The 14159-nt window shown below is 41.6% G+C and overlaps 1 protein-coding gene across 1 annotated transcript in view; it reads right to left on the bottom strand.

Moving 5' to 3' along the window:
• Positions 1 to 2627: 2627 nt before the first annotated feature.
• iqgap1 (IQ motif containing GTPase activating protein 1) overlaps positions 2628 to 14159 on the bottom strand; it is a 33868-nt gene continuing 22336 nt past the window's right edge. Inside the window, exons 16-37 of the mRNA XM_053865137.1 lie at positions 11729 to 11819; positions 11477 to 11644; positions 11238 to 11380; positions 10990 to 11160; positions 10782 to 10865; positions 10630 to 10701; positions 10214 to 10283; positions 9779 to 10143; positions 9542 to 9705; positions 9226 to 9450; positions 8315 to 8455; positions 8163 to 8247; positions 7287 to 7519; positions 7076 to 7208; positions 6904 to 7006; positions 6589 to 6724; positions 6433 to 6520; positions 5416 to 5625; positions 5166 to 5332; positions 4362 to 4484; positions 2816 to 2924; positions 2628 to 2747 (exon numbers count right to left, since the gene is read on the bottom strand). Coding sequence (XP_053721112.1) covers positions 2634 to 2747; positions 2816 to 2924; positions 4362 to 4484; positions 5166 to 5332; positions 5416 to 5625; positions 6433 to 6520; positions 6589 to 6724; positions 6904 to 7006; positions 7076 to 7208; positions 7287 to 7519; positions 8163 to 8247; positions 8315 to 8455; positions 9226 to 9450; positions 9542 to 9705; positions 9779 to 10143; positions 10214 to 10283; positions 10630 to 10701; positions 10782 to 10865; positions 10990 to 11160; positions 11238 to 11380; positions 11477 to 11644; positions 11729 to 11819 — 3195 coding nt within the window. The 3' untranslated portion in view covers positions 2628 to 2633. The remainder of the gene's footprint in view (positions 2748 to 2815; positions 2925 to 4361; positions 4485 to 5165; positions 5333 to 5415; positions 5626 to 6432; positions 6521 to 6588; positions 6725 to 6903; positions 7007 to 7075; positions 7209 to 7286; positions 7520 to 8162; positions 8248 to 8314; positions 8456 to 9225; positions 9451 to 9541; positions 9706 to 9778; positions 10144 to 10213; positions 10284 to 10629; positions 10702 to 10781; positions 10866 to 10989; positions 11161 to 11237; positions 11381 to 11476; positions 11645 to 11728; positions 11820 to 14159) is intronic.

The raw sequence follows: 14159 nt of genomic DNA, 5'->3' as shown, positions 1-14159 counted from the left end.
AGTTTCCGTGACCTCCGCAGGGTGTCCCCTTCACCACAAATGCCTTTGGGACCACCCTGGCCCAAACAGTACGGAAATTGTAATTGTTGGGTTTTAAGAATGACTGAATGTGTGTGAAAGTTAGATTTTTTTTTCATGTCTGTAGTTTTCCATTTCAAATTTAGAAACAATGACACCTAGTTCCTCACTGACCTTGGCAATAAAGCTGATTCGGAAATCATAACACAGACATTATAAAACATTACCACACACTCACACGACAGATTAATAAAGTAAAGAAAAATAACACAGAGAAACAACAAAGAAAAGCCAGTGTACACGAACAATAAAGTAAAGTCAGTGTTTTACTGTTCATTTAATAGTGAACAGTAGTGTGAGTAGAGTGCACCAGTTCTTTTGGGGGGAAGAAACTATGTGTAAATGACTAAGATTTTATCTTATTTCCTGAAGGTACACGAGAGAGACCATGTCATTTAAACAAACTTGGTGGAAATAGCGACCTCCATTCACTTAAGATGGCTCGCTTCACCACGATTAAACAAACAAAGACCTCAAATGTTTTAGGTTTTGAATAGAAGCAAATTAATGACCTTGAAATCACAACAACATAAATTGTAGTCTAGCATTTATGGAACTTTGATGGATCTTTGATAATTACCCAAGCTCGTCCGATATATTTTCAGGTAGGTCTCTTTCACCTTAAAATACCAAGCGAGGCTTGTCTCATAACACAGAACAATTTGCGGAGATATGAAGTGCTTGGAGGTGAGAGACTTGTTCAGATTCTGGCAAAAACCATTGTCCTGGAAGTAGCTTAAAATGCAGAAACAAAGTTGCTTATTTGTAAACATCTGAAAAGGTGAGCATGAGGTTTGTTTGCAGCTGAGAAAGTTTGATCTTTAAAAGTTCTGTCACTGGGGGTGAGGAGCCTGTCTTTGATGGTGATTTGACCCTGGATGATGGCTTCATCAGAGCTAATTCAAACCCGGTAACAAAGAACCATCAAGTCAAGCTTTTCCAAATTCAGTGCACCTTCACTACTTCCATTGCAGCGTCATTCAGTAAATCTGATTTCTGTCATCCTTTCTAAAGGCTTGTCATTTGACAAGCCAAATCACTGTTCAACACAAGCGTGTGTTCTTCCTTAGTGCTGCTCAGCAGTGCCAAGCCTTTAGGCCAAACTCTGCCATTTACACAGCTGCTTTGTCATGATTATTTATACCATACACAACAGTACTTTTGAGTATTTGATTCCAGACTGTTTGAGTTCTGAGATTCTCAATTGTGGTGACGCCATCTTGGTATGAATTTCATCTTCCAGTCAGTCCTTATAAGTCAAGGCTCTGCTCTGAATCCCTGGATGACATACAGCTGCTCCACTAACCTCTCACGTTTCAGCATCATCTCACTGACCTTATCATTTCTCATCATTCACTTCTGTGTCTAGAGACAAGGATCAGAGACGAGAAACATGTAGCATGGAGCTTTATTCTAAAACAGAAAAAAACACATTAAATGTACAGAGAGCAGGTGTTTTCCTCTGACCAGTATGGGAACTCCAAGAATGGACTGAAGGCCTGTGTTGCAGGAAGTCGATGCTTGGAACACCACAAGGATAGTGTAGATTGAAAGTCTACAAGGCCCACTAATACTGAACATCCTCAGGTACATGGTGCATCTTTGTTTTTGTAAATGTTAAATACAGCATAATGTAAACATAAAAAATATAAATAGGGGCTCTCTAATTTCAATCTCAGCAAAAGACATAAAAATATTACTATCCAGTTTACACTTCAAGATCTATGGATCGTATTATATTAAATGACTTGATGTGGCGATCCTCTGCACATTAGAAAACTAAATCATCATCAATATACCCTCCAGTTGGGAGAACTGCAGCAATAGAAGTGAATTTTCTTCCTTAAACATTTCATATGTGGATTGTCAGGGTTCATATGCCAATTCAGGTGAGCACTCAGAGGCAGGTCAATCTGCATCACAGTGAAAACATTCTCAAATAGTCAAATGCAACAACCATCTCAATTACATGAACAATAATCTGGGGGTAGTTTAGAGTTGTAATAAAAAAAAAAAAAAGAGATAAGAGAGGATAAGGAGAGCCTTTCTTATGCATCCCTGACTTTTTATAGTAATGTTTAAGGAAAATGTCCAAATAATAAAAAAAAACCAACAGCCTGAGACCAGACCTTTGTACTACAGCCCTGCTGAAAAGTACACCAGGATTATAGGCACATTAGGTGAGCAACTAACAGCAAAGAAAAAATGCCTTTACATCATAATTCAAAGCCCATGCACAAGATTTCCATATGGTTTAAAGCAAATGATAAAATAAAAATACAACTTTTAATCTTTTAAACCTTCAGCTGCAATTACAGAGGCTGTGAGAAAAAAAATATTCCAGCAAGCACCTGCACACGTGTGCTGGGCGGCATGGCCCAAAGTCCCACAAGGTGTAACGCACATATGATGATGCAACTAAAGCAAAATATAACGCACATATATTTTCAAAGGCGTATGGGAGAAGTGCAGTATGGTGAGCAACCACACCGATCAGGTTGAGCAACCCTCAAAGTGGGTTTTGTGGTAAAATCGAGTGTCTATAAAGCTCTTTTTTATTTCCCATAGAATTTCTTGTTCAGGAGGAAAATGAGCAGGTTGACGTTGATGGTCGCCCGGTCGAAGAGCTTCATTACTGCCACGCCTTCATACTGCAGCTGGAGGAGATCCTGGGAAAAACAAGGCAGGCATCAACAACTGAGTGAAACAACGTCAACACGTGCAGCTGCATGAATACCTGATATTCTAACTGTAATGTCTCCAAGTGAACTCCCATGAGCTTGGCCTTCACATCAAACACTCCAACAGCCTCTGATGGGCAGATCTCGAAAATAACGTTCTTGTACCTGATGAGGGAGAATGAAAAGCAAATTACGATCACTTCAAAGCAATACGTTCTTATTCCTCATATCAGAACACAAAAACTTACAAAAAACGTAGCTGATTTCATACACAATTTGCTTGGGTGATTAGACCAATACATTTACAGGGGTTGGACAAAATAATGGAAACACCTTAAAGCTCTGATCTTACTCTGATATATTACTCCTAAAATAGAAAATAGATCAAATAAAGTTTAAGAAATATATGCCATGTAAATAAGTGCCTACAGGGAATGATTTTATATAAAATGAAACAATATAGAAATAAAAAACATATCATTATGGTGGAATTACACTATACTGCTATAGTCACAAAATTTCAGGCTTTTTCTTTCTGTTGTTTTAGCCTGACAGTCACAGTATGTAATGTGACCCTTAAGAAACTTAAATGTCTACCTCTGATATAGTGCATAATGGACACAGTAGGAAGTACAGTGGGCATATCAAACTAAATTACACGGCCAAAACAGGACATTATAGCATCACTATCACACACCACAAACTCTGGTTTGTCAGAATGAAGCACAAAAATGCATTTGTTATCAGCTACTTCCCTCCACATCGACTTTTCAGTTTCTAAGAGCTTCCAGAAGATTTATTTTTATTTCTCCACTAGGTAGAAAAGAGCCAGTTGAAAGCCAAGAGTTTAAACACTGCAATCTTTGTGTGCTATGATTATTTTTTGTGCTTTAAAATAAATCTCATCATCTGTCTGAGCCACTGCTGCCCCATCTGGTTTTAACAACTAAATCTGAAAAAGCTGACCTCTATGTGGATGTGACTACTCAACCACCAACGATCATCAACCTGCTTACTACCGTGATTACCGGACTATAAAGCACACTGAAATATTAACTGCATCCACTAAATTTAAGAAGCAAAATAGATGCTGTTCATACATAAGCCGCACTGGTCTACAAGCCGCGGATGCAGTGGCGCTGTCTGTGCCGTAGAAAGGTCAGTGATGCAGCTGCAGACACCCAGGTGAGAATAGCGCATTTTGAGCGCTTTAAGCATAAATTAGAAGCCTCTGATTTCATTGGTTTCAAAGCCTCCAATTTCATCGGATTTCTAACTATGAAAATCCATATATTAGCGGAGCTGTTGTATAAGCCGCACGGTTCAGACCGCGAGAAAAAAGTAGAGGCTTATAGTGCAGAAATTACGGTACTCAAAGTCACCACCTGACCTGAAAGGTTAATGCCAGTTAAATAAAATATGAATGAAATAAAGTTTGACCAAGGATTTTACAAGTTAAATGTAAATATTTTAAAAACAGGCTAATATCAAGCCCCCCCTGTAAGGACCCCTCAGCTATAGATTCTTCATTCACCGCAAAAAACTACATTTTACTGACGTCTTGCTGTTCAAACAAAGCCATCCGATTTAGAATCAACTCACTGGTTCTGCTGTAGATCTTCGATGGAAATCAACACGCCTTTCTCATGTAGGCGAGCGGCTGTATATTTCTGAGACACTTGCTTGCTTTTCTTGGTCTTGTTGTTTCCTGGTTTGCTGGACACCCTGCAAGCAGATAAATACAAATGAGGAAAAAAAACATTGTTCCCACAAAAAAGTAAGAAAATTGTGCCCTTTATCAAAGGTTGAACAAATAAAACTGATTACAGGAAATGTGTTTTTGTCATCAGAGCAATTGACAGAAAAACGATAAACCTCTTAAAATAATTGGGCCGCATGAACACCACTGGCACCACTGATTGCTACTTCTAAAAGTAGTTTCTGACTTCCTGATTAAATGCCCAAATATGAAAGCAGCAGGAGTCGGAGGATACACACTGTGAGCTGGAACAAGAACTGACCCAATTCTGACAGTTCCAGGTGAGACACTGCTCTTGCATGTGCAGAGCGAGAGGACAATTCAACAGAAAACTATTTATTTCTGGAACAATAGAGAAGTGGATGCAAAAGTTTGACTTTGTATTTAAACGCAATGACAGCAGTGCTGGAGAGGATTTTTTAAAAGGTGCCAGCTGACTGGTTTGTTGACAATCGAATGCATTGATACAGTATAACAACTCCGAGTCAAAATATTGCCTCAGGGCTCCCACTAAACAGAGAATGAAACCCAGAAATGTCATATTAAAATAAATATAACCAACTAAAATTGTCTAATAAGGTAGAATGTGAATCCACATGACATCAAGTCAGAACTAAACCAAGAACAAAGAACTCTTTGACACTTACTTGCCCTTGCTGGTGAGGTTGTCCATACATGTCTTAATATACTGATTGTATGAATCAATCTGCACATTGTAAAATTTAGTCTTTGAATTGAGGGCAGTGTTAGTCTGTTGAAGTTTCACCAGCTCGGCCTTTCTGCGTTGACGATATCGTCTCTGATTCCTGATGTCCTGTGAAGGAAGAAGACCGCTATGTCAGCGAAACTCAACGGAGTTGTCGGAACAATCCATCAAAGTATGAAGGGCTTTTGTACCTTGGCAATGTCGTTGATCAGGTCCTGGTAGCGGTTCTCAGGATGAACCTTACCAAGCTCTGCGAGCCTCTGCAAGTTGCTCTTGATCTTGTCCTTCTTTCCCTGCAGCGTGAGGCTGTCGTCCACCACAGGCTTCACCTGCTTCATCTTTTCTGGTGTCTTGGCGTCTCGGATGGCCCTCCTCTGCATGGCACGCTGGTATTCTGCTTCCTAGCCCAAAACCAGTGTTAAACACTTTTTTTCCGTCTCTAGAAGCATGTGTGTTTCAACAGGTAAACAACAGATAAAACTGAACTGAATGAATCCTCTTTGAAGCCTGTGAATCGACATGAAACAGTAGGAGGAAGAGGAATCTGGCATTGATAATTATGATAATATATAAATGAATAGATCTAAAAGAGGAACACATTTATGAAATTGTTTCTGACAGCGGTGTCACACAAAAGTGACAGTCTGTAAATGTTACTCTTTGATAGGATGCTGGTGGTGAGTTTGAAAACACATCAATTCTCACCCACTGACTCACAACACAGAAGACAATTTGAAGCACAATCATTCGTTCATGTTCTCATCATTCATCTAATTCCTTTTATCACGCAAAATCTCCTCTTGATAGGCTGAAGTGCGAGCCTGAACACTCATCTTTTTAGGTCATGGTATCAACATACTTGGTTTGCGTTTTCACTTCAGATTAGTGTTGAACTTGATCTCAACTGTATTTATAGCTCTTGCGGGCTGCGAAAACCAACTTAGCAGGGAAGATTTGGCCCCCAGGCAATAAGTTTGGCACATGATGCATGTTTGTTTTTCACTCCATTCTTCAAGGCTGTTCTTTTTACAAAACTATGTATAGCTCCACTGAATGATTACTGCTGTCACTTTCATCCTGGTGTCCTCTCACCACAGAGTAAGGCATACATTTTGCATTTTTATCTGGGCTAGACCATGAGAAGTAGGTTCCTGTACTCCCCCAAGACTGTGGCCCAGTTAATGTTCAGTTGAGTTTTTATAGCTCACCTGTTCCGGACCAGGTGTGGAGTCGAGAATCTCAGTCAGAGTCTCTCCCGGCTGGAACCGGATCACATCGACGATGAGCCTCTTCGTGCTGAAGGAAAAATAACATGAATAAGCACAGGAATATATTTTTGACGTGGAAATGATGAGTGCACGCACTTGAGCAGAAGGGTCCGGGCATCCACCTCGTTGTTAGCTTCCCCAGGCACATCAAATTTATTAGTGAGTGTCAGTGAGACCTCAGTCTTGGCCATCAGCTCCTTGTTAGGGTCGTCAGGAGGGAGAGGGTTTTCGCCTGTATTTATTTAACCATATCACACATTAGTCATTAAATGGATGAAAATAGTTTTGATAATAATAATAATAATAACAAAAATGTTACAACACAAAACAAGAAACCATTTCTCCGAGGACATTTAGGCGGAAGGAAGCATATGCTCTCTGGTCTAATTCCCTGGTGTCCGAACTACTCACCGATCAATGACTCTACAGTAGGAACCTCTCCCAGGTCATCCAGGAGCTCATGGACGGGGTCGTTGTGCTCTGGGGCAATAGCATCCTGGTGATCTAAGAGCAGCTAACAGAACAGAAACATACTGGAAATGTCATCCACATCCACAAGATACACTTTCAGTCACAGACTTACTGTGTGCGTGTTTATCATTTCTCCAATCGAGATATAAATGACGGGCTTGGTGACTGTGACCAAATCAGAGTACTGATCAACGTTGAACTTGTCCTCAAGTGAAGGGACATCACACGCTGCCAGGAAGAAACGCCTGGGAACCAGTAGCAGAGTTGAATAAGAAATGAACACTAAGGATCACAGAACTTTCCATTTAAATTAAGACTCCCACCTGAACTTCTGATGGGACGCGGTGAGATACTCGTTGATGGGATTAAGATGCGCATTATCCCCCAGAAACATCTTGTTGGAGGCAGCGTGCTGAAGCATCTTGGCGACCGAGCCCAGGTTACGTCGTTGCTCGGTGGTCAGCTGACCTCCAGCTGACATCTCGATGATGTCAAAGGCATCAGGTGCAACGATTGCAGGGTTCATGTAACGGTAATACAGGAGGTTCCCTACAATCTGGAATACACACCTTTCTGTCAGTGTAAATAGTGCGAATAGCTTCACCCCACTTGGTAAATTTGTATCCATGGTAAATTCTATAGGAGCTAGGCTGACTCATGCTTGAATAACACCTTGTCTTAGAACGTCTATATAAAAAGGCCTCACATCTATCCGGCAGAATCAACATTAAGATGGATCCATGAAGGCAAAATGAACCAATCTTGACAGACTTCCTAACTGATGACCCAGAAGCGTAGGATTCTATAGGCGTGGTGTTATGCAAAGAAATGATGGTTTAGCCAGTATTGCTGCAAATATGAGGAAGCGTCTGCTAAAAGAGGAAGACCTCAGATATTGCTCACCTTTCATCAGCGCATAGAAAAGACAGACGCAGTGCCTCACCAGCAGAGAAGCAAGGGCTGGTGGGTAATGAGGGAAATCCAGAAAGGAAGGACAGAAAAACAGATGAGGCGTGACACATTATGAACAACAGAGGGGGAAATTAGAAGACTTTAGTAAGCAACACGACGCAGTGATCCTCAAATCCAAGTTTTGAAAGTTAGTTCCCCAAAACATAAAGTCATTTCTCCCACAACATTGCTTAAAATGAATACCTTCAGTGAACTAAGCTTTGACTGGTGTGGAGTTGGGAACAAACCTTGTGCAGCTCATCCTCTGTAGCATCTGGAAACTTCTCATGGAGAGTGTCCTTCAGGACCTTGGAGATGAAGCGCATGCCATACCTGCCAAATTAAAATCAAGAGTTAATTCACTGATCATTTGTCTAGGCTCTAAACAAGAAGAACCTACGGGATTTTATCCACAGACACCACAATGGCTGAAAGGAATTTGTCCGTGATCGCCTTCATGTTCTTGATGGAGACCTCCAGTCTAGTCCTCACTTCCTCGTGGGCCATGGCCTGCTCAGGAGTGACATCATAAGGAAGCTTGCTGTGGATAAAAAGGAAGTAAAGTGAAGCCCAGTCAGTTACTGTAGTTGGTAATATATATTCACAATGACAACAAGACCAAGTGCTGGAAGCATTTCCTTTTTTATTGCAATATATTGTTGGATGTAAAAAAAAACTGAGCAGAGTCATGCCCAGGGGCCAGGTGCAGCCCTTGGCCTATATATATCCAGCCCTCATGAGGTCAATGTTTTGACAGTTTCAAGTCGCTGTTGTGATATTTCAGCAGTCAAGCTTCATGATGATTTCACTCGTTTTCTCTTGTTTTCTGTTTTCCTAGAAATGTGTTAATTAAACTGTGACGCTGATGCTTATATATTGGACGTTCATACGAATTACAGCCCCTCATATTTATTATTTTCAACTGCTTATTTAAACTTGTTCTTTTGGTAAAACCCCCTGATGGTCCCTCATAACAAGGAAATACAGTAATGTGGCCAAAATGGAAATTGACCTGCTACTATGAGTGACTCAAATCATCAGAATTTTTCGAATGACCTGCCAGATGGCGAGACATCACTACGGACAATTAAGAGCAACTACCCTCACCTGCCAATCAATATGAAGAAAGACTTTTTTCTTCTTGTTCTTTTTAGTCACTGTGACAGCTATAATAATCTTGGCAAATTCTTTTCAATTTCAATAACTAAAAACATCAGTTTATCATGCCGCATTTTCTTTCAGCATACTTTTTTCCTCTACCATTTTCATGTTGAATCCCTTGTCAGTAAAGTAAAATACCACATGGCTCACCTGGCCTCTCCAGTCTGCGTCTCCATCTGGTTGACCCAGCTCTTGTAGATATCAACTGGGTCTGTCTTGATGTTCAGGCTCTTGTCATCCATGATCTCCTTGACCACCGGTGCCAGGATTTGACGGAGTGCGTTCTGGCCACGAGCCCCTCTGTGGAAACTCACCACCATCTTGATGACAGTTGGGTTTCCTGTCACGATCTCCTTCATCTGGTCCACTTTTGACCTTGAAAAATTCCACACAAAAATATTGTGCATTACAAAGAAAAAACTCCCACCATGCTCTTGAATTGGAAACTAAGTGGTAAACATCTCACTTGATTTCCTCCTGAAGGGCAGTCTTGAAAAGCTTAAGGAGCAGATACTCCTCTCTTTGGTTGGATGCGTAGTTGTACAGAGTGAAGATGACGGAGTCCATGAACTTAGTGGATTTATTCTGAGGCATCTGGAAGATCAGCTTGGCCAGATACGTTGGGTTGGTCTAAAAGAAGTTACATGTTGTCAGCTGTGCGATGGTTAATACTGACAAGGATGTGTAATTCTTGAAAAGTCACCTGTAGAAGGTAAAAGAGATACTGGTAGGCTTCCAGCTTAACTCGTTTCTCTTTGCTCAGCGCCTTCAGTCCGCCCCTCTGTTTGTTCATCATCATCATGTTGGACAACTGACCCTTATTCTTCTTAGTCAGCTTTTTGCTGTGCGATACCACCTCCTGCAAAGTGATCTTGTTCTTGACAAGAAGGCCGATCTTTATGTCCATCAGGTTCAGGTCATTCTCCAGCTGCTGATTAGACCGGATGTTGGTGATCACTTCCTCGCGGAGACGCATCAAGTCCAGCTCTTCTTGAAAGTCCTGGTCACTGTGGTCCAGCAAGTGGACAAACTTCCGCACGACAGCCATGGGAGGATTTTCAGCACTGACTGTTTAAGAAGATTGAGATTATTGTCAATGACAGTAAGAATGAGAATGTTGAAGGTCATTGAGACTTACTCAGAGTTTTATAATCATCTCTAGCCTTATTGGCTCGGATGAATGCCTGAATCTTCACCACATCTTTGATCTGCAAAAAAATAACTGTCAATAGTAGTTCACACTGCCCACCCCAGCACAACTAGATCACGGCTCCCAAAGACTCATAGACAGAAAGATGGAATGGGATTCTAACTTCGAAGCTAAGAATGGCACAACAATGGTACTAAATAGAGGACAGTAGACTCAAGTACATGAACTTGAAGGGAATTCAAGTTACTTGAGGAAAGGCAGCTGTTCAAAGATATTAATTATTCAGTTGCGAAAACATGGGTTCATCAGTATTCTGTGCAGCAACAACAAACAGACTGGAATTCACATGTAATAGTGAGTAAAACACAAAACAACAAAATTCATTGGAAACCTCAAACACTCACATGATCCTGGAAGTACTTCAGGCGATCCTTGTATTTTTTACGAGCTTGATGCATCCGAACCATGGACTGGATCTGACGCAGACAAAGGCGAATACGTTCATTTGAGTTTGTACATAACAATGGGAGAAATGAATCATTACAAGTTGTTTCACCTTGACAGCTTCATCAGTGTGGTCCTTGAGATACTGCTGACGATCTTTAAAATTTTTTCTCTGTTTGTGGCCTTTCCAGTGGGCCTAAATGAAGGGGGTCGGTTAAATTCCTTAAAACTTTTTATCAGTAAAATGAACAATTGAAAAGCTTTCCTTTTTACGATTGGGAAATTGTATTTTATACACAACATTTTGTTTGGAAGATTACCTGTATGCGGGTAACAGCAGGTTCCTGGGATTTGAGAAAGTCCATTCGCTCCCTTACGCCTTTCCTCACCAGGTAGCCACGGCAACGTGCTTGCAGTTTAGTTATTAGAGCCTCATTCGCCAGCCAGAGCTGCTCCCGATTGTAAGCCGTGGTTACTCCAGAAACCACAGACTGGCGGGAAGAAGAACACAAGCAGTGGTGTAAGTACAACAATTAAACAGGAACGGGTGTGCTGCAGCCTCACTAACCTGGATGTCATCTTTATGAAGCTGAGTATTGTTAGGTATGAAAGCCTCTGGCTCCACCCAAGTGCCCTCCTGGGTCTTCAGGTTGTAGTAATAATTGTGTCCTCCCTTTACCCAGTGCTTCACCCACTCACTGCCGTTGTCACCTGGATAGATGGAATCATAGGATAAGATCACCAGAGAATCCAGTTGTCTGATTTATGTAACTAGTTATAAAGAGGAATGTGAGAATCGAAGCACACCATCATTCAGCTTGTCCTTCTTGATCTTGGACAGGTCATCCTGATAGGTCTGGGCACATTCAGTGGTGACGCCATACAGTCCAGCACTGGGGTTCTTCAGAGCTGCAACAGTCTGAGATGCATCTCCAACGTCCACTGCCTCATTGATCGCTTGGATGGACTGTGAGACTGCACATGTACACATATGAGTCCATAAGTCACTGTATTGCAACACATCTTACAGCAACCTGAATCAAAGACATGAGTACTGACATTGCAGGGCTTCCTGTGTGTCCAAGTTGGCCTTCAGAATTGCATCTTGGATCTCATCCAACCAAAGCACGGCAGACGGATCTTGTGTCTCCTGGATAGACAATCAAGTAATCATGTGAATTTAAACGTACGCAGAAGCAACAATGACAAGGACTGAAACACAGGAATGTGACTGAACTCAGGCTACAAATCAGGTATATAAAATAGCGATTATTACTTAGTCGACACCAATAATACGGTAATTGGATTGGAATTGTTTGTTCCACACTTACAACTCAAACCACGCGCACATTTAACCAGCTGGACATGAGTCTAGTGACATGCTTACAACTTTTGACTAGTCAATAGGTTTTAGTGAGTGGATGCCTATGTCTATGTTCAACTTGGGATGGACCGGGATGTCTGACATGACCCCACCCCATGCTTCATGTACTACTCAGTTACTGGTACCCCTCTATTGTCAGGCCGTGAGGCTAAAGAATTTCTTGTTTCTGACTTCTGGAACTCAACTCATACAAAACCCATCGCTCATAATATATTACGTAAGCGAGAGGAAACGTACCGTCTTCCTTCCTTCACATTGCGTTTATTAGTGAAAAAAAGCATGATAAAAAAAAAAATGAACCAGCAATTACAGAACTACACCGGCAGGTGGTGCCATCTGCCTGTGTTTACTAACGCAGAGAGTACATGCGCCTACTCTCTGTGGTAAGCGTTGGGTTTCAGTTTTCTCCTCCCTCTGTGTCCCACCCCTTCTTCTGCTGCAGGGCAGTTGAGGTGTGTGTATGCGTGCGTGCAAATGTAAGGTACCGGAGGAACAGACTGATACCATGGGGGAAGGGTTTCGGCTCGGGGTTGCCAGCCCATAACTGCTTGCAGCTTTACTTGAAAAAGTTTCACCCTCTCTGTAAACACGAGCTTCCCTGGCAGAGTCCCCTGATTAATGTTTGTGTGTTGGCACTGGCAGCAGTAATTGGCATTTACAGGTGATAAATTATGGAGGCTGGCGGGAGTTGTGGAGACGGGGTGTGGTGAGAGGCAGAGCAGGGCGGAGAGGAGACTTCGGTGCGGCTTCTTTTGCCAACCGGTCATGGAAAAGTGGATGTGGGACGCTGGAAGGTGTAGCGTTAGTTCAGCTGCCATTCATATGAACCAATTCAGATCTTCATTCAAATAGTCAGAATTTTGGCTTTGGTGTAGGAAACACAGGCTTCATGTACGTAATAAGTCAACCGTCTGAACATACAACTTAGTAACTAAATAGTAACTGAATTTATACAGATCTACCACATACTGTATCAACTCATTAGACAAGAGAATATAACTGATCACTCGGTTCCAAAAGAATCATTACATTTAAAAAGCGGAACAAATCAGAATGAAAACAAAAAGTCACACTTAAGTGAAATATAAAATCATTTGATTATGTGATTTATTCGGGTCAACTCCTAGAAAGCTGGTTGTAATCTAATACAGAAGACATCACATGATCATTAAGTTGTCATGATGACGGCAATCTAATAAGCCTTGGACGATGGAACATAATAATTCATGAGTAAACGATCATTGCAGAAGGGAATGGATTTATTCCACTCTGCTATCACCCTTCTGATGTAGCTATGAAGTGTTTAGTGGGGAAAACTTATCCTGACACAGTCAAAGTTCAACGCTCAAAATGCTTCTTAGTTTTTAGATGAAAAACAACTTCAATTCACCTTTTTAAAGCTACATTCAGCCCTTTGAGTGTTTGTAGTTGCAGCACAGGAGTTGAATGATAACACATCCTAAGAGGCAGAGCTTTGGAGCTTGTTGGTCAGTAGTCAGGGCAGAACATCCTGCTCCAATACTGAGGAAGCAATGAGGCGAAACAAAGAAGCCAGTCAAACAACAAGCTCCAATTTGTCTCCAAACTTTCCCTGACCTCATATCACCTGTGAACACTCTTCTTCCAACCTCAACACTTCTCTGTCCACACTCCATCTCACACATGGACTTCCTCATTAGATACTTGAACGGTCCAAACCCCTCGCCTGTCTCTTTCTCACCACCTCAGCCAGATTTACCAGTCAACAGCTCCGGGAGGCATGTGTGTGCCTGCTCAATAGAGCGGTCAGCCCGCTCTGCCCTTTTAAGGGAACAAATGGCTCAGACCTGGCCAGCCATTTTGCTTGCTGTGATTTGGGCAGGAAAATATTTTCTCATTTCTATTTCTTCACTTCTCTCTGCTCCTACCCAGTAGTGTCAATGGAGCACACCATTATGTCATATTTCTAACACACCAGGCACAGCCTGCACCAGCAGCTACATAAAAAGTCTGTATGATCAGACTGAGGATCATGGTAGAGGAAGTAAAATGTGGTTAAAGCTGAAAATCCTCATCAGACCATAAAACAAATTCTAGTGAAACCCAAAGCAAAGAAATAGCGGTGTC

The sequence above is a fragment of the Synchiropus splendidus genome, chromosome 5, assembly GCF_027744825.2.
Source record: "Synchiropus splendidus isolate RoL2022-P1 chromosome 5, RoL_Sspl_1.0, whole genome shotgun sequence".
Lineage (NCBI taxonomy): Eukaryota > Metazoa > Chordata > Actinopteri > Syngnathiformes > Callionymidae > Synchiropus > Synchiropus splendidus.
This window is presented reverse-complemented; position numbering and strand designations above follow the sequence as displayed.